The sequence below is a fragment of the Manis javanica genome, chromosome 3, assembly GCF_040802235.1.
Source record: "Manis javanica isolate MJ-LG chromosome 3, MJ_LKY, whole genome shotgun sequence".
NCBI lineage: Eukaryota > Metazoa > Chordata > Mammalia > Pholidota > Manidae > Manis > Manis javanica.
This window is the reverse complement of record NC_133158.1, coordinates 207,169,163-207,189,718: the sequence shown is the minus strand read 5'-3', so window position 1 is coordinate 207,189,718 and position 20,556 is coordinate 207,169,163. Positions and strand designations below refer to the sequence as shown.

The 20,556-nt window shown below is 42.1% G+C and overlaps 1 protein-coding gene across 5 annotated transcripts in view; it reads left to right on the top strand.

Moving 5' to 3' along the window:
- The window catches only part of ENTPD4 (ectonucleoside triphosphate diphosphohydrolase 4), a 30,410-nt gene extending 12,313 nt beyond the window's left edge, over positions 1-18,097 (top strand). For 4 of the 5 annotated variants that reach the window (XM_037024547.2, XM_037024546.2, XM_037024545.2 and 1 more), the window contains 8 exons: positions 248-351; positions 5,564-5,623; positions 5,903-6,057; positions 7,724-7,890; positions 10,308-10,632; positions 11,800-11,885; positions 12,782-12,943; positions 14,098-18,097. In XM_037024547.2, coding sequence (XP_036880442.1) covers positions 248-351; positions 5,564-5,623; positions 5,903-6,057; positions 7,724-7,890; positions 10,308-10,632; positions 11,800-11,885; positions 12,782-12,943; positions 14,098-14,326 — 1,288 coding nt within the window. In that variant the 3' untranslated portion in view covers positions 14,327-18,097. The remainder of the gene's footprint in view (positions 1-247; positions 352-5,563; positions 5,624-5,902; positions 6,058-7,723; positions 7,891-10,307; positions 10,633-11,799; positions 11,886-12,781; positions 12,944-14,097) is intronic. The other variant, XM_037024544.2, reaches the window with a different exon arrangement.
- The last annotated feature ends 2,459 nt before the right edge of the window (positions 18,098-20,556 follow it).

The following is a 20,556-nucleotide window of genomic DNA, read 5'->3' as shown; positions in this document are numbered from 1 at the left end:
AAAAAAAACTGTTTTCTATTTATTCGTTTAAGGATTATTCCAATTATAATTCTACATCTAGGAATCATGTAAATTCATACAACTCCTGAAAATTCTCTTCCTAGAATCTTTTCAATGAATTGTGTTGGTGTTAAAGTTTACTGTTTCACATAGGATATACCAGTGACTAGTGTTTTTCTTTCCTCTCTTTAAAACAAAAATTCAGAATATACTGTTTTGATATGTAAGATTTTGGATTGTCTTACAGCCAGCAGAAAGCCATCTTGGAAGACCTTCTGACTGATATCCCTGTGCACTTTGACTTTCTGTTTTCTGACTCTCATGCAGAAGTAATTTCAGGGAAACAAGAAGGTTGGTATACTGGTCTTCAACTTGAAATTTGGGAAGTTCTTCCTTTAAATCCTCCCTATTTTCCCCCATGTACACTTTATTAAATTACTGCTAATATCTTAAAATTTGGGAAACCATAGACTTGAAATACTACTTTTTTTAATGTCAAAATCAGTTTCTTACGTGGCTGGTCTTTTATTATCCAAACATTAAGCGATTAAAAAATAACTTAGTTTGTCTTCACCATATTTAGGAAACATTTTGGACTCATTTTGATAGAAAAGGTTTGTGTTCCTTGCATAAGTTATACAGCTTTCTGGAATTCTGACAGTTACTAAGCTATTAAAGTGTTCTATTGATTTACTCACTAGGAAGGGGAAATTATTTTTGATTTTGGTACACTGAAAATGGTATTCTGTTTTCGAGGAAATGATTCCACTTGAGAATGAAATGGTAAGTCAGTGCAATTATTTGGGGAATAGCTTGCTAGAAATGGAAACCAAAAAGCATTTATTTCAGAATCATCAATCATTTCAGTAAATACCTCCTCTGTGAAAGGCACTGTAGAAAACACAAAATTGGGTGGAATTCAGATACTGCCATTAAGCTGTTTACAGAAAAGTGAAGTCCACAGTTAGTTGCTGTATGAAGTGAAGTTGTAGGTGCCATAGGAGGATAAGCAAAAGTATCATGGGAATTGGAAAGAGGGAGACGTTTTATTTTTTTAGCTAGGGTATTGTGTAGAAAGTGACATCCAAGTTGTGTGTTCAAGGGATAGTTAGAAATATAGTATGCCAGGGCATGGTTAGGGTAGGGCTCTGAGGGGGATAGGAAGCACATTCCAGGCAGAAGAAACGATCTGAGTCAGCACAGGTCAGAAAAGCTGCTCTGTGGACAGAGGAACAAAAATATTTTAGTGTAACAGATTCTGGCCCTTTCGAAAGGTGGTGGTATTATTCAAAGTTAAGGCTTGGTGACATCAGCGTCACAGCACTGTGAGCCATTTCTGTTCTCTTTGACAACTAATTTGACACCCATAACCAAAACAAAGCCCCTCCGCAGAGTGCCCCAGGACAAGCAAGGTCATCCATCGTGCACCCACACGGGGGTGGACTGGACCTCGCAGGGGGCCTCACAGCCAGGCAGGCAGCTGCAAGGGGAGCAGACTAGCGTAGGCTTCTGGCAGACATGGAGGGCGAAGCTGGTGAGTGGGGGTCACCTGGGCACACACGCTGCGTCTGCGTCTGAAGGATCCATTGCTCCCTCTGAGGAGAGGTCACCGTGACTAGGAGGAGGGAAAGGAAAGGGGAGAACTCAGACCCGAAGGAGGGTGGTTCTTGCTGTCGGCCCTGTGATTCTGGCAAGAGGACCACCCATGGACCTCTGGGAACCCACCCCCACCTCTACCAAAGGCTCCCTGCTAGGCTGTGGGCACACCCAAAGCCCCCCAGCTCTGCCTAAAATAACCCCACCCTTTTTAAAATTACCATCCTGTTGAACTTTAGATTCAAAGTAAACAAAACCTTACCTAATAAGAAAGGTGCTCACTACCTCAAATGCAGTGATACAGGCACTTATCCTCACACACTGGAAAATCATGGTAATACGGTATCAACAATTTTCTAGCAACTGAACCCAAAGATGCAGAATATTGCAACTTAACTGATAATTCAAAAGAGATGTTACGAAGAAATTTAATGAACTACAAGAAAACTCAGGCAATACAGTGATCTCAGGAATAAAATTAATGAACAGGAGCACTTTACCAGAGAGGCTGAAAAAGCACCAAACAGCTTCTGGGACTGAGTGACTCAATACCTGAGATGAGGAATGCACCGGGAAGCGCTGGAAGTGGAGCAGATCAGATGGAATCTCTCTCATATAAGCGAGCCAGAGGACAGGAATATACAGATGTTTCAGGTGGAAGAGGAGAGAGAATTAAGGTTTTTTAAAAGTAAAGAAACCCTATAAGTACTATCATACTCCCTTAGGAGAGCCAACACAGGATCAATGGTATACCAGAAGGAGAAGAGAGAGAAAGGAACAGAGAGCATTTTCAAAGAAATAAAAGCTGGGAACTTCTCAAACCTGGGAAAGGAACTGGATATACTAGTCTCTGAAGCTAATTAACACCTTTTTATGTCAATGCAAACAGCCTCCAAGACATTATATTAAAATGGTTAAAGGTCCGTGATGAAGAATTTTAAAGACAGGAGGGAAAAAAGTAACCTACAAAGGAATCCCCATTAGGCTATCAGTAGATTTATCATCAGAAACCCTACAGCCCTGGCAAGAGTGGAGTGACATGCAAACTACTGATAGATAAAAATTGCCAATCAAGACTACTCTGTATATCAAAACTGCCCTTCAGATTTGGAGGAGAAAAAAAAGACAAAGCTAAAGGAGTTTACCACCACTAGGTTTATAATTTTCAAGAAATGTCAAAAGGAGCTATTCAAGCTGAAAACTCTTGATTAAAGTGATAAGTAGAATTAGTAAACTAACTCTTTAAAATAGTATATTAAACAATCATAGCATAAAGACTAAAGGAAAAGAGCATTAAAAATAACTAGCTACTACGACTTGGTAACAAAATCGTAGCAAAAAAGAGAATTTGTGACATCAAAAATATAAAAGGGGAAGAGTAAAAGGGTGGAACCTTTATAGGTGAATGAAGATAAATTACTCTCAGCAGAAAAAGCTCTCTTTTATCTATGAGATGTTTTATGTAAACCTCATGGTGACTAGAAAGCAAAAATTCTATAAAAGACACAAAACATAAAAGGAGAGACTGAGCAAATCACCATGGAAAGCCATGAACTCACAAAGATAAACAGAAACAGAAAAAGAAACAATGGAGAGACAAGCAGAAGGCAAAAGATAAAATGACAGTAAATTTTTACGATCAGTAATCACTAAATGTAAATGGATTGGACTCACCAATGAAAAGGCAAGAGTGACTGGATGGATTAAATAAAAATAAGACCCAACTATATGTTGCCTACAGGAGACTCATGTTGGCTTTAGACACAGAGGCCCCAAGTCAGAGGATGGAAAACAATATCCCTGCAAACAGAAAGCAAAAGAAGGTGGGCATAACCACACTTAAATCAGAAAAACAAAGACGAAAGGGTAACGAGACAAAGAAGTTCGTTATATAATAAGAGGGGTAATTATATCGAGAAAGCATAATCATAAATATATACACTCCCAACACCCAAGCACCAAAATATAGTAAGCAAATACTAACAGATCTTAAGGGAGAAGTGGGTGACAAAATAATCGTAGGGGACTTCAACACCCCCACTATCAGCAATGGATAGAGCATCTAGACAGAAAATCAACAAGGAAACATTGGAACAAATGGACTTAGCAGACGTTTCATCCAACAGCAGAAAAATGCAGCCTTCTCAAGTGCACATGGAAAATTCTCCAAGACAGACTGTATGATAGGACATAAATCTTAGAAAATTGAAGAAGATTGAAATCATACCAAATGTCTTTTTCTGACCACAATGGTATGAAACTAGAAATGAACAACAAAAAGAAAGTGAGAAAATCTACAAATATGTGAGAACTAAATGACGCACTTCTAAATGACAAATGGCTCAAAGAAGAAATCAAAAGGGAAATAGAACATTATCTTGAAAGAAATGAAAATGAAAGTACATCATCAAATATTGTGGGATGCAGCAAAAGCAATTCTGAGAGGAAGGTTTATAGCAATATAAAGAAATTAGAAAGATCAACTTAAGTTTATACCTCAAGGAACTAAGAAAAGAAGAACAAATTAAGCCCAAAGTTAGCACAAGGAAGGAAAAAAATGTCAAAGCAGAAATAAATGGAATAATGACCAGAAAAACAATAGAATCAATGAAGCTAAGAGCTGGTTCTTCAGAAAGAGAAACAAAATTGACAAACCTTTAGATAGACTAAAAAAAAAAAAAAAACAAGACCCAAATAAATAAAGTTAGAAATCAAAGAGAGGTAAATAAAATCATAAGAGACTACAGTGAACAATTATATACTAAAAAATTGCATAACCTAGAAGAAATGGACAAATTTCTAGAAACACAACCTACCAAAACAATCAGAAAGAAATAGAAAATCTGAACACATCAATAACAAGATATTGAATCAGTAATCAAAAAACTCCCAACACAGAAAACTTGGGGACCAGATGACTTCACTGGAGATTTCTACCAAACAGTTGAAGAATTTAACACCAGTCCTCCTCAAACTTTAAAAATGCTTGAGGAGGGGGGAACACTTCCAAACTCATCCTACAAAGCCAGCACTACTTTGATACCAAAACCAGATAAGAATACCACAAAGAAAGAAAACTGTGGACCAGTATCCCTTATGAAGATAGATGCACAAATTCTCAACAAAATATTAGTAAATTGAGTTCAAGAATACATTAAAAGGATTATACACTATAACCGTGTAGAGTTTATCCCTTGAACACAAGGATGGTTCAGCATACACAAGTCAATAAATTCAACACAGTCTATAAAGAATATAGACAATATATTGTACTATAGTTATATAACATAAGAATCACTATAAGAGCAATCATAATAAAATATGTAAATATATCAAAATGACATGCTATATACATTTTAAATTTTCACTATGTTACATGTCAGATTTATCCAATAAAAAAAGAAAGTTGGACAGGTTTTAAATTATGCTGTGGGGTTTGGCCTTCATTCTATATAGATCAGTCCGATAGCAGATAATAGAGCGGGTCGGAGTGAACAGTAGGGGCAGAAAGATTGACTAGGCCTCTGTTACAGCTTAAATCAAGGTCATAATGAAAATGGGTAAAGATTAGATATAGAAAATGTAGTAAAAAGAGAACCAGACTTGCCAGCTGGGTGAAAGTGATAAAGGAAATGGGAGAGTCAGAGTATCTCATTTTTATAACCTTGCAAATTGATATAACTTTGAAAAAGGTAAAAACTCCAGTATATCAATCTATAAATTTTACAGGAAAACAGACACTTGAAGGATTATGTTTTCAACCTGTATAAATCCTATGAAACTATAAATTTTAAAGTTGAGAGTTCTTGGAAAACCCATGGGAAAGGAAAGTACATCAGTAGAAATGCATTATTTCAGATGATTTCATGTCTGGGAATAAATGAAATGTTTGCATGGACTGCATTGATAAGAATCATACAAAATATTCTAAAACTTTATTCTTCTTCACTCTGTGAAATGTCTGTAGGTGTATATGCTTGGATTGGCATTAATTTTGTCCTTGGCCGCTTTGAGCATATTGAAGATGGTAAGTATCATGTTTCCAACTGATGTGGCTAACTGGAAATTGATGGCTTTTTCTATTTAATCCAAAGGATAAAAAAGGAGCTAAGTTTTGTGAGACAGCAAAACGCGTAGGACTAGAGTGAGAGGGTCTGCACTCTCACACTGTTACCTTGATCTTAGTAGGGAGGAGTGGGCTGGGTTTGCCTAGATGTGCTTGAAATATACTATGAAAACAAGACGGCTTTTCAGAGGAGCCCAGTCCTTTGGAGCTGTTCCCATGGATGTTTCTTGTTCTTCCCAGATGATGAGGCAGTTGTGGAAGTTAACGTCCCCGGTAGTGAAAGCAGTGAAGCCATTCTCCGTAAAAGAACAGCTGGTATTCTCGACATGGGAGGCGTGTCGACTCAGATAGCATACGAAGTCCCCAAAACTGTAAGCTTTGCCTCCTCACAGCAGGTTATTATCTGTACAGATTTCTTTCTGTTTGATTTGGTTTTCATTTAACATGTGTCCATCCATTTTTGTTTTCTTTCTGAGTCTGAACACATCTTTACTTGCTGAGGTGCCACCTTCTGAACCCAGGAGAAAGGAGACAGGAGGAACCAAGGCAAACCTCCGCTAAGCCGTTTGTTTGTTCATTGAAGTCGGCTGGTTTGTTTTCTGAACTCAGAGTTTTTCTTTGGACTGTGTGTCAGTCACATGCTTGAGTTTTTGTGTTTTCTCTTCAATCACTTCTTTTCTCACTAGGCATTATACACCTTAATATAAGAGCATCAGATTTCTTAAGTTGTAATTGGGGGGAAAACTGGAAAACAAAGGCTTTCTTTTTATCACTCAGACAGCTTTTGACTTTTCTGGAAAGAACTGAGGTTTGCATCCACTGTGTCCCCATTTCTGAACTTGTGGTTTAGTCTGTCTTTTCTCTGTCCCCTTCAGGGCTCCCACGTATTGCTTGTAGTTTCCAAGTAGGGTGGGCAGCTTTGTAGAAGGAGCAGAGCGCCAGAGGGTGTCACATGTTTTCCTGAGTTGCTACATGTGTTTATTACTATTTCCATTGAGCTGTAAATTAATACCAAAGCCTGGTTTCCTACCCATGTCCCTAGCATAGCATAGAGGTTAGACTGGAGCCAGACCAGTCTAGACTGCATCGTCATCCTGTCCTCACTGGTTATGTGACCTTGTACAAGTCACTTAACTTCTTTGAGCCGGGTTCTTCATCTCTAAATGTGAATGCAAGTACCTCTAATACAGGGCTAGTATAAGGTTTAAATGAGATGGTGCATATATCTAATGCACTGCTAGGCATCTTAGTGTCTTCACCTAATTAATGTTACTGATGTATTTATTAAGTTCCTTGGAAGATGCTTTGTAAATTCAAGTATTGCAGTTTGTATTTCCTACTTCCCATCCAGTCATGCCTGTAGAAGCTGTTATACTCTGTAAAAAGTCATATCTTTTCCTCAGGATAAAGTATAAAAAATACATGTATAGCAAGTTTGGGGGGAACAAACTAAAAAAGTAGGATTAAAATTTTCCTGTGGATGCATCACCCAAAAAAATCATTGTCAGCATTTTGGTATAATTATTTTCATTCTTTCTGTTTCCTATATATAGTTTTTAAACATGGTGATTGTAATCTTACTGTTTATATGATTTTCTGTCCTTTATTTAACAGCACACAGGCATGGTCCTCTGTAAACTATTGATCACCATTAAGTAACTAACCCCTCCTTAGAACTATATATTTAGATGACATCCAGTTTTCTCTTTCACAGAATTGCAAAGGATATCTTTGTGCATAGGGAATTCTCCATCTTTAGGGTTATTTCCAAGGCATAGAATTCTGTAAATAGACTTACTAGATCAGAGGATATGAACTAGATTGCTGACTTCCTTCTCCAAAAAGTCACAGCAATATCGCAAATGTGCAGTGCATCTGACATTTCTTAAGTCAGACTGTCCCATTGAATTAGGAGGGACACTTCGAAGGATCCTTGGAAAATGCAGAAGCAGAAATTTTTGCTCCTTTTAGATGAGAATCTTTTAGATTCTTCTTTTTAACAGGAGATAATAGTTTTTGTACTGCTTAAATTATTAAAGTTTGTTATCCTCATGTCTGCAGGAAGAAGTAGCTAAGAACTTGTTAGCTGAATTTAACCTGGGATGTGATGCTCACCAAACTGAGCATGTGTACCGAGTCTACGTGGCCACGTTTCTTGGGTTTGGTGGCAATGCTGCTCGACAGAGATACGAAGACAGAATATTAGCCAGCACAGTTCAGAAGAACAGGTACAGTGCGCCCCACTGCTCGGCAGTCACTTCCAAATGCGGGTCTCTCCTCACTGGAGGCACACCCAGGCAGAGCAGGGGGAATGCCTCTGCAGGAGCATGTCAGCACTGTCAGCTCTTCATTCCCCTGCCAGCTGGGCTGGGAGGAGAAATGACAGGACACCAGGGTCCTGCCTGTGGTCCCACCTCCCCCGGGCTCCCTGGGAGGGTCTCTCTCAGACCCACAACTCCCCAGGTAGATTGGAAAGCTCACTGTGAGTACTTCAGTAGTTCTGAGCCCTGGTGGTGCTGTTCCCAGCTGCAGTCCTTGGGAGACTCAGCTGCTGGGCCATGCAGGTGTTCTGGAGGCCTGCAGAAAATGATGGTAAGATTGGATGATGTGATCTTCTGGAAAAGCAGCTGTGCAGCTGTTTGGTGGTTAAGACCATAGTGAAGGAGGTTCCTCAATAGAAAGGAATGAGATAGAAGTCAAATGAGTGGTTTTAAACATTTTTAGCAGTAAGTTTTAAAAAGGAGTTTATGAAGAATTCTGGTATGGAATATGTGTAAAACAAAAGGAACACTTCAGTCTCTATTTTTTATAAGTTTAATTTTATAGCAATTATTGGAAATTAGTCTGTAAGAACAGAAAAGCTGTTTGAGTGAATAAAAAATCTGAAACTGGGGTTATGTAAAATATCCTGTTAATTACTATGTTTTGTCTGTTTTGATGAACAATTTTGAGGGGAGAAATCCTAATTGATAGAAATAAATGGTAGTGATCAGTTCTTGATCAGTTTAATCTTAATAAACCCGTGGAAGCCTGAAGTTGAGGAAAGTCTAAGTGAGAGCTATTGAGTACCACGTTTCCCAGAAATTCACATAGGTAAGTAGGAAAAGCAATAAAAACTTGTTTGTTGCTCTAGACATTAAATGATTAGTGTTAATTAAGAGCTTGGTAGTCCCATGGATTTTCTTTTTTTAAAAGTGGCATATTATATAGCACATTTGATATAATAATTTTTATAATCATAAAATAGAAATATTTCATAAGTAACATTTGAATCAGAATTGTAGAAAAACACCCTCTGCAACCCTAATTGGTTTTAATATTAAGAAGCATGTATAGTGGACCATTCAGGGTTCTCCTTAAACTAGATAGAGAACTAAAAACAGTAGAATGAAGTACAAATTGACTGGTCTTGGACTCTTAATACAGTTATAAAGATTAATCACTTTTTATATATGTCATGAATTGAGCCTTTAAATGCATATTTATCTCTTATTAATGATTGAATTTTTAATTAATGGGCAGACCTCAGTTTATCACTCTTGAGTGCATTTTGAGCTGCCCTGATCTGAGGAATAAACAGCTGGTCAGTTGAGTGGCAAGCGAAGGCTTGACTCAGGATCAGTGCCTGAAGCTGATCCAGGCTGTCCCAGTGCTGCGGCACCTTCTAGACCCACAGGATTGCACAGCATCACACGAGTAGGTCTGAGCGCTTTCTTGTCTCAGTTGCTTAGCAGAGAGTACACATAGTAGGACAACAGATCCTAATGCCTGGAGATTCCCCTGGGAAGCAGTTAAGTGTGTGCGTTTCCATGAACAAAGCTAAGATTTCTTTCTACAGTACCTCTCAGAGCCTGTAAATAAGAACTCTGGTACCTGCAGCAGTTGGGATCAATAGCTAATTAATATTTAAAAGTCAGTTAAAACAGAGACTCATAAAGACAGAATGGAGCCTCAAGCATTTGCTTTAACTTACGTGTTCAGTGGCCCATGTTTTGCTCTGGACCAAGATCACTTCTTGGGCTACACTTGTCATTTCCCCACTGTGCACAGCACCCACTCATCTTGATGTCACTTGGGGTTTCTTTAGAGAATACCAGGGACTTAAAGATATTGTGAAGTAATGTGTGTACCAAATCCTTCTAAATTTTCACTAAATTTTTTTCGTCTTGCTAACTCCTAAGTTGACAACAGTTTTCTAGCAACTTGCCTTTATCATATTTTTGTAAGGCATCTAACCTGGTTTTCACAGAACTAGTCACTTCCTCTCACAGTCAGTTTTATCTGCATAATTAAAACCACAGTACTGGTGGCAGAATGGGGTCGGCAGCCACAGGTTGGTGGTCGCTGGGCTGCAGTCCGCTGAGAGGAGCTCACTGACAGGAGTGCTCCCGGGTGTGCAGGGCGTCCTGCAGTCGGCAGTGGTGGTCACTGGACTCTGGCAAGGTGTCTGCTGTACACAGTGTGAATCATGAATCTCCAGGAGGGGCTCCAGTAGGTGTTCTCCTGACTTAATTATGCCAGAACCCTTCTGTGTTCCCACAAGACACCCTTCAGGTCTCGTGTCCCACAGAGCATACTTTGAGAAGCACTGCCTTACAGCCACTTTCCTGTTGGTCTCATGATGAAGTTTCTCTTTGTCCTATAGGCTCCTGGGGAAACAGACTGGTCTGACTCCCGAGACTCCGTACCTGGACCCCTGCTTACCCCTAGACATTAAGGATGAGATCCAGCAAAACGGACAGACCATGTTCCTGCGGGGAACGGGAGACTTTGACCTGTGTCGAAAGACTCTCCAGCCTGTCATGAATAAGACAAACGAGACTCAGACTTCCCTCAACGGCGTCTACCAGCCCCCAATTCACTTCCAAAACAGTGAATTCTATGGCTTCTCTGAATTTTACTATTGCACTGAGGATGTGTTACGGATGGGAGGGGACTACAATGCCGCTGCGTTTACTAAAGCTGCGAAGGTAGCACCCAAGGACCATCTTCTCCTGCATGCTTCTGAGAGGCCGGTGGGGATCGGGTCAGGTTTGGAGGCCCAGGTCAAGAGAAGGGAAAGGTGGAGGGTGTAAGGGGGAGTGCAGCATATTAGGAATCCTGTTCCCTTGGTTGGGCAGGAGCAGTAGTCAGAGCCGAACTGAGAAATGCACTGTGGGCCTACTCTGCCCACCACTCCGTGAGCTCCCCTGGTTAGTGGCTTTGAGAGGACAGTCTTGTGTGTTACCAAGTAATCATGGAATGAGTATTGGACAGCACTCTCCCAGCCTCTCTCTCCCCTGGCTGCCAGGACTCCTGTCCTCCCCTACCTTTCTGACCACTTCTCAGGCTGTGTCAGGGGTCTCCCCTGTCACGCCCCTAAACCTTGGTGACCCTGGACTTTCACCCTTGGCCCTCTGATCTCCAGGTTCTTGGATGCTCTCAGCCACGCTCACAGCTTGCTGCTGCCTCTCAAGAAGAGGCTTCAGTCCTGCCCCTGCCAAGTACCTGATAGATTTCACTGTTCCACACAAACCCACTGTTCCCTCCCTGTTCTGGTCCTGTTACCTGGTCTCAGTTAATGGCATCACTAACCATCAAGCCCCTCACTGGAACCCAGGAGTCACAGACTTCTCCCTGGCCCTCCTTCACCCCTCACTGCACACCCCGTACAATCAGTTCTTAGGCATGTTATTTTGTAAATATTTCTCAAGCCGCCTCTGTTTTTTGTCCAGCTCGCGCTGTCCTAGTCCAGGCCTATCTGTCACCTGCACGAGGGCAGGAGCCCCAAGCTGCCTCCGTGCATCTGGCACACCCCAGCCTTCACCCCACGCACTGCCCAAAACACAGGCGCACTCAGCCTCCTATTTACAGTAGGAAGGTACTCAGTGTGCACTAACTAAAATACCTCTTCACTCTTCCAAAAGTCTTTGCCTGTCACATGGATCATGGAGGGAGAAACAAAGCAGTTTTGAAGAGGTTGATTGTTGCTCACTGAGGGTGTGTTTGTTTTGCCTTCATGTATGTCTTCATAAATAAGCTTGTGTTTCCTAATTGGAAGGATTTTTTAAATTAATATGAGTTTGGTAAGCCTTTTTAAAAATGAAAAGTATTTTTAATAAACCTTTGCTAATGATTTATTTGGGGTGAAATTTCAGGATTATTGTGCAACAAAGTGGTCGATCTTGCGGGAACGCTTTGACCGAGGACTGTATGCCTCTCACGCGGACCTCCACAGGCTAAAGTAAGCAGCAGGGCACCAAGCCCAAGGCATTGTGAAGAAACTGTGCATATGCATGGACCCCCTGGCTTCCACACCCTGGTCCCGACCTACCTTTTTATCCTTGCAAATCACTCTTCCTCATCCACCTGAGCTCTTTTCAAATGAGATGACAAACGCTGGTGCCCAAGCATATCTTAAAGTATCTTGCTCAGGTTTGCTGTTGCTTCCACCTGGAATTCCGTTCACCCCCCCGGCTTGTGAAATTCCTGCTGTGGTATAAGCGTCAGGCAGATGCCGTCCCTTGGCCCTTCCTCTGCGCGCTCCGCCGAACTCCGTTCCTCTGAGTCTCCAGAGCACCAGTACTTCTGTCTAGTGGCGGTTACCATGTTCTGCTTTGCTGTATAGTTACTGTTTGCTTTTTAAAAATCCTTTTATTATAAGTCATTTAAGTACATTAACTATCTTATTATTATATCTTTTTACTTGCTTAGAAGAGTGCTTTGCAAAATAGTAAGCCTCTGATAAAAATTTAGAATCCTAGAACATCAGAGCTGAAAAGGACCCTTCTACCTTCTCATTTTATCATAATGAAACTAAGGTCCAGAAAATTTGGAACTTGTTCAGTATTTATTTAACAAATAAATAATGGAATGCCCTAAGAAAAAAAAAATCTGTCATGGCAATGTATTAAATCATATCAAGACCAAGTTTCCTGAGCTGCTTTTGGCAGGTACACTGGTTTGTGTCATGGGACCAGGGGCAAAGAAAGGAAGCGAATCGCCTGGAAATGCAGGTGGCGCAGCTGCTCAGAGCACTGGCCGATGGGCCCACACGGGTTGCAGAAGGGAAAGCTGCCTCCGCGCGGTTCACCGGGGCAAGCGGGTCAGCCCCACTGCGAGTGTGCTCTCTGTCTGTAGGTATCAGTGCTTCAAGTCGGCCTGGATGTTTGAGGTGTTTCACAGGGGCTTTTCGTTTCCTGTCAATTACAAAAACTTAAAGACAGCCTTGCAAGTCTATGACAAAGAAGTTCAGTGGACCCTCGGAGCAATCCTTTACAGGACCCGCTTTTTACCTTTAAGGTATGGCTGTGAATTTGATAATGAGAATCAAACAAAAGGTGCACCTCTGCATCTGTCATGCATCATGGCACCTGCGGTTTGTGATCGTCTGGGGCTCTGTCATGAGCGCTGGCTGTCACAGAATTGCAGAGTCCATGAGGTTTGGCTTTGTGCCCCCTGCCCATCCTCCCTATCCCATCATGTGCCACACAGACGTGTTTGATTATCAGACTCTCAGCTGTCTACGCCCTGACCCCTACACAGAAGGTCTAGTTCCAGGATTCTTAACCTTTATGGCCTTGGACCCCTTCTCAAAATACTGCTTTTAATGCATAATATGAATACATAGGTTACAGAGGAAACCATTGTATTGAAATGTGTTTATCAAAATATGACAGAAAACAAACGTGATACAGTAATACATGTTCTTTATTAACACATTAATAAGATGTGGCAGCAGAAGTAGCATTTTCTGTGATTTCAGTGTAGCTGTCAATGATGTGTTGAGAAACAGCTGCAGAACACAGCGATGTGATTGAAAAGGTCTGAGTTTCACCGCAAAGTCACAAGTCCTGCTGATACTCTCGTAGTGGCTGCATTCATGTTCAACAGAAATACTGCCTCACAGCCAGAGATTGGTAAAATAAAGATGTACATTTTCCCCATTCATGCTCACATGGGGGCTCTGGTTGTCAGTTGGCCCCCATGTAAGAACCCTGGTCCACAGTTAAATGGGATATTAGCTTTTGGGGTTTTTTCCCTTTGATTTCACTGAGCATCTCCCAGCAATATGTTTAGCTGCATTAACTGCCAATATTGTGATAGTGGCTATAACTGATCACAAACACGTGGTTTGCTTCCACATAGGCTTCCGTGTACTAATGAAATGCTCACAGTTCTGAATTTCTCTGATTTTTGTTACCCAAATTATGATGATGGTAACTGCCATAGGCTTAGGAATACACCTTCACGTGCCCCTCTTAAGACCGACGACAACCCCATTAGGCCACAGTGTGCTCCATTTGAGAGGTGAGGGAACGAGTCGTGGAGTCTGCAGCGCTGAGCCCTGACCTCGGTCCCCCCACACACACCCCGCACACTGCCTCACCAGCGCCCCGGCCTTCCCTGGGGCCTCTTACCTGTCCTCTGTGTGTGCTTTGTTTCCTTGTGCGCAGAGATATCCAGCAGGAGACCTTCCGCGCCAGCCACGCCCACTGGAGGGGCTTCTCCTTTGTGTACAACCACTACCTGTTCTCCGGCTGCTTCCTGGTGGTCCTGCTCGCCATCCTGCTCTACCTGCTGCGGCTGCGGCGCATTCACAGGCGGACGCCCCGCAGCGGCTCCGCCGCCCCCCTCTGGCTGGAGGAAGGCCTCCCGGCCCAGAAGATTGCTGGTACCTTATGAGCGGAGTTGGGAGCTGGGGAAGACTTTCTGCAGATACCTTATGAGCGGAGTTGGGGGCTGGGGAAGACTTTCTACAGGAAAAGCCATTTTTGCCTCAGGGTTTCTCCTCTTTATTCGCATTCAGCTTTGTTTTTCCTTTTCCTTTTTGTTCTTGAAAGAAAAACAGAATCCATTGTTTGTCAGATCTGCTGTCCTAGAAGTACTGCATTTAGCAGTTTTGAATACAGCTTTAAATTGAGGACTAGGGAAAAGGGAAAATTGCTTCGTTTTTGCTGCATAGGATATCTGCCAAAAATTTCTAAGAATGTTGGGGTTTTTTTGTTAAATTTAAAAGCACTTTGGTATTGGAGGGAAGTGGCAAAGGTGTTTTCTATCCATGGAGATAGGATTGGAGAGTGGTACTTTCACAGAACCGAACGCTTCCTGGTTGGAATTACATCCCTCTTTTTTCTGTATCTGAAAGCTCTAGACTAACGAGGGTGATGTTTAGTTTTTGTTATAGTTCAGGTCTGTCGCTATATGTTTCCTTTGCAGTTTTAAAAAATCAGAACTGTTTATATCCAAAATAGAGAACCACAGACACCAGGAAATAACTGTTTTTTAAAACTGATAGTAAAGAGACCTGGAAAATGTGAAATAATGTCTAGAGGGCTGTGTGTCTGTGTGTGTGTGTGTGTGTGTGAGAAAAATGCTAGTGAAAGAGCGTGAGGGAGTGCAGTGGTCTTTTAAAAACACACACTTCAAAATTTACTGTTTCATTTCATTGTATTTAGAAAAATCCCCATTACTGTTATCTTTGCCCAACCACAGGTAATTAATTACCTTCCTCATCCCTTCTTTCAGTGGCCTGAGAACAGTATTGGAAAATTCAGGAAGTTTGAACTGGTTTTGATGTTGCAAGAACTAGCTGATATCTACCCAGACACTTCAGTGTGTCTTGGGAGCACATTTTTCTTGTTTAATTATGCTCCAGTTTTTTCCAACTTCAGGTTGGTATTCCACCCAATTAAAAATTATCTCGGTTTTATTTCAGAAACCCCATACTTAGGTCTCCTTTCCACTGTTATATTTGAGGCTGTGTTGTCAATGCCACTGTAAATCCAGATTAAGAGAAGGGTCTGAATTTAAGTAAGAAATAAACTCCCATCTTGATGAAAGCAGGTGTAACATTTTAAACAAGAACCTAAAAGGGAAACCAGATTGGCATTTGTGAGATTGATTGTTTTTTCCCTATTCGTTTAGTTTAGAAGCCTTGGGAATTCCCATACGTCATTTCTGTAGGTGAAGCTCTTCTCCTGAGTGTGTGTGTACTGCTTTCAGGTGGTTAAAGGTAAACTTAATTCCAGAACAGTTGAATTTGTGTAGTTGGTAGCAGACATATATTCTGAGAACCATTGGCTGCTTTTTCAAAGTCATGGATTAGAGAAAGAATTCAGATTCTGAAGCCCTTATTTAACTTAGAAAGAAAGGCAGATTTTTATCTAGTTTATTAATTACATAAAAACATGGTATACTGTATGGTGATGACTTGAAAGATTACAAAATTATTAAAGAATTCTCTTAATTCTGCTTCTCAGAGTAAATATTCCAACAATGAAAAGATTATTGGTAGAATTTTGCCTCTCACATATCCAGAATATTGGAGGACCAGCCCCTGTTACAGCTTCTAATGTGTAGAGCCCTGTTTCAGGGAGGATTTAGGCAAATGAAAGACACAGCTTTGGAAGTGTGGGTCCTTAGCTATTTAAACGTTGGTCCCTAGTAAAAACTGCTCCTTTTTAAGACCCAGGCACAAATGAGCCTGTCATAGACCCCCCAGGGCAGAGTGAGTGGTGTGCTTGCTGAGTTCTGAGATGGGGTTGCCCAGTAGGCTGGATGGCGTCAGTGTTGAAGAGAAAGTAAGTTTGCACTTCAGTCTTTCTACCTCCAGCTGTTTGGAGTAGTCAGGCCCCAACATGATCTGAAAATGTTCACATGCCTAGAGTACGTGATTTTGCCTTTAAAGTCAAGACAAGGATAAGCCAGCATAGACACAGATTTAAAATAGGCCTTAATTAAGACTTCCTACCATAAACACCCACTTTTCAAATAAAGGATGCCTATTTGGTCCAGGTTTGTACCGTTCAAAGAGCAGAATGGAGACAGAGAGAGTCCTGTTTACGGCTAAGGATTCTCTGCAAGGACCTTCCTTACTCTCAGAAAAAACCCAAATTAGGGTTCCAAGGCCCCAACAACCTTATACTTTGTAGAGTTAAGCACCCATGCTCTCCTGACAAAGAATTCCCTAGAGCTGGGCTTGGCAAACTATTGTCCACAGGGAAAATCTAGAAGACCCTTGAGAATGGTTTTTCAATTTTTAAGTGTTGTTAAGGGAACAAAGTGAAGAATGTGCTGCAGAGACAATACAGGGCTGATAGTGCCTAAAAGATATGCTAAGTGCCCCTTTACTGAAGATGTTTGCTGACCCCTGGGTGAGCAGGCCCACTCTGGAAAGGACATATGGTAGCATCTCCTTACCTCAGGAAGGCAGTTACCATTCATGGGCACAAAACGATGGGCAAGAGCCATGCCCCCACTTCAGCCTCAGAATACTTGTTTTATGAACCACAAGTTCACTTTATTATCTTCTCCTCTTATTTTCAAGATCAATTTTTTAATAAATCAGAAGACATTTCCCCAGACCCCCGCCAATTTAAAGTATTAGGAGGGCTCCCTACTGTGTTGAGACAACTGGTCCAGAGGAGGCCTCCCAGGCGACCTCGGCGCCCCACCGCAGGGGTGGAGCCGGTGCCTCTCCAGGCCTGCGGGGCCCCCAGGTGAGAGGCGAGCGGGAAGGAGCTTCAGTCAGGAGAGGAGGAACTAGTAGCTGTTGAGGGCTGACCAGGAGGGCAGTCGACTCCGAATACTCTACCAGAAAGCAAAGGAAATTGGACTGGTGGGGACTTGTTAGAATCCTGTCGGGGAAACCATTTTCTGTTAAATCCTGGTGGGAGCACGCCCACCGTCCCTGCTTTTGGTCATCGCCAGACATGTGCTTCTCCTTCCTCATGCTCCAGAGGACGGTCTCAAAGATACGCTCCATGCAAGGACCTCACAGGACAAGTGCAAGCATACTGATGCGTACCAGTGGTTTTTGCACATTTTCACCCTAAACTGCAGCCTCAGGCAGCATTCCCTAACCTTGGGTTAATTGAAGGGGCTGTTTGTGTCGGCCTGGCCACCTGAAGGCTTGTTCCCCACCCATGGTCCACACCTGTGCACTCTGGTTGGCAAGCTCCAAATTAGCAGATAATTCGGTTTTAAACTCAGGCCTAGATAGAATAGTTTCCCTTAAAAGAAGCATGAATCATTTAACCAGAAGGTCAAAAAAGCAAATATGTTTTCCAAGCTTTTAAGGAAAATCAGCTTTAAAATTTTGTGTGGTAATGTGCAATGCAGCAAAACTTCCTATAGTAAATTATTTAGTTATTTATTTCTATTGCAGTGTTTTGGGTGTTTTTCCCATTGATTTGCCCTTTCAGTAATGAATGATGTGACCAACCAAGGAGAATCTCTGTCCTGTTACTATTTCACAGTTAGGAATTACAAACATAAAGGGAGCTCTTAAATGTTTTTTATTTAAATGATGTTTTCCATGCATCGTGAGAATAACTATCTTTAGGGCATTGTTGTGGTGTCATCTCACTTTCTGTATTTGGCAACCTCATGTTGCCACACTTGCACCCAAGTGGGTGTTTGGAATCAATAAAAGTTCATTTGGTGGCCCATAGACTCTGTGAGCTTACTTTCTTGTGATTGAAGCAGATTTTTCTCTGATGTTTGAATCTTGTCCTTAGTTCAACTTGAATCTAAATTCAGTAAAATAAATTGTCTGTGTCCAACTACACACTCTGCATTTGCTCTCTTTGCTGTGCATATAGTGAAGCACTACTGCGTGCTGTGTCGGGGGAGAGGTCTGTGAATCTGACAGCACAAAAACCAGGTATTGCCCAAGGAGGAATACTTACCAAGGTGTAATGTCAAGCCATTCCGAGACAACTACTTACAAGGTTATCACTTTAAAGTACCTACTAACTATAAATGTAGACAAGAAAAAGAAATGAAAACTAGCTTTTATTTCCTCTTAAAAATAGTAAAATCAAATGCTGACTTTATATTACACTATTTTGTAATTAGATAGCTAAGCTTAAAGCTGTTGGCTTATTTCCAGAATAGTATGAATACCACTGTTAACGTTACTAACATTGCTAATAACTATTAGAAGCTACACCTCTTTTTCAGCTGTTTGAGAACATATAAATAGAGGTTTTCCTGGAGGAGGAAGGAGGGCCTGAGCCAAAACCTGCAAATAGATATAAAGACAGATGGAAGGGGGGCCAGCTGTTAGGAACAGAAATAAACAGAAACTGTATGAAAAGAGGTGATTTGGAGAAAGGCAGAACAAAATGGGGCTGAGCACAGACAGCAGGGTGGGCATGGAGGTGCCAGGCTCAGGCCACCAGCAGGAAGGGCTGGATAGTAATAATAACTTACTTAGATGATTTTTGAGACAGTGCAATAAATAGAGGCCTTTGTGCCTGAGGGTAAATACACTAAGGCATCTAAAGATGTCTAATTTTGATGGAAGAGAAGTGCCTATTTCCATGTTAACACATCTGAAAGGCATGGTTCTGGGTTTTTGTTTGTTTTTTCATTGCTTTCCACTTGTCCCATGAATGCGGAATGCACAAGCAGATCTTTTCTGAGATCCTTAAATGCTAATGGTTTGTAGGTTTGTGGTCCTTACACTGGTCTAAGAGCTGAGATGTGAACATCTCTGTCAGAGTCAGACTGGCTTCTGGAAGGGTCATCAGAAGACAAAGGGGAGCCCTTTAATCCCTCGGCCAGCCGGGTAAGTCCCCTGGAGCAGCAGTGTCAGGGTGGAACCCGATCCCTTGAAGGGTCCCCCCCAGCGCACCTTGTCTGAGAGCCTGATTGCCTCAGCCTGTGAACCAGCCTCCTCGTAACCAAAGCAGAGTAGCACTGTCGAGGCATTTTCATTTGTTTTTAACCAGGTCAGTGTGCCCCTCCAGGGCAGTGTCACCTCCTTCTATCACTGTGTCCATTAGGCCGACCAAGACCTGCCGGGGAGCCGGGGGTGGCCTGCCGTCTCTGCCCTTCACCCTTGATCCTGTTTGGCAGGCGAATTACATCTGGGCTCCAGACTTCACGGCCACTTACACACTTCTGTCAACAGCCTGTTGGGTGAGGGATACCCAAGTCAGAAGCCCAAACAGGAAAGCCCAGCTTTAAGAAAGATTTCTGCCCTGAGAAAAATACTGAAGTGTCCTCACAGAACATAATGGTGATAGGTACAAAAGACAGGCTTCTTGTTTTAAACATAAACTCAACTAAATGGAGGGAAAAGGGTTTTTTTCTCCCAATGAAAAGGAGACATGGGAGAAGTTGCAGCTTGGGACTTCCGGATCGTATTATTCCTAGAAAGTACCCAGGCTGGCTCTTCTCACTGTGCTCACTGATGTATGATCATTAGCTTTGATCCACCCTTTGGCCTTCATGATAATCAGAGTTTGAAGTGGGCAGTTGTGGAAAGATAAATCCGCCTCTTCTTGCCTGTGATGCCACATGACTTGAACTCCAGTAACCAGCACTTCCTCCTCCTACGGTGCCATCCTCCCCGCTGGGCACAAGTTCTATTTAATACCTAGAAACCTGATTTAAAAAGATCGAGACACTTAAATGTTTAATGGGCTCTACTCAGCCTTGTGAAGTCCTCTGGTATCTTCTCCATATGACCCTCTTTGGTCTGTCAGGGCCCCACTCCCGGAGGTGTCCTTCCTCTTTTCTTTAAACTCTTATTTTCCAAATAACTTTTTTAATGCTCAATTACCTTTTTGCATCCATTCTTGAATTCTTTCTCACAGTGAGACCAAGAACCCATCTGTGCTAACAAAACAAATGGCAAAGACCAGGCCAATCCCTTATTATACCACTAACCCACCACCACTGCCCTCAGACATACACACCAAAAAAATCAGTGGTTCCTGCAAGACAGCCAATCTCTGAATAGCACACTTACTACACCTCAGTTTCCCCTCAACCAGAGGGGCAAAACCTGCTCTGATGAAGTTGGGAAGAGGCGGATGTGTCTGCAAAGCCATGAGGAGGGGAGTCAGGGGCTGGCTGTGCGGTAGAGCGCCGACCTGAGGAGCCACGCAGGACGGCCCGGC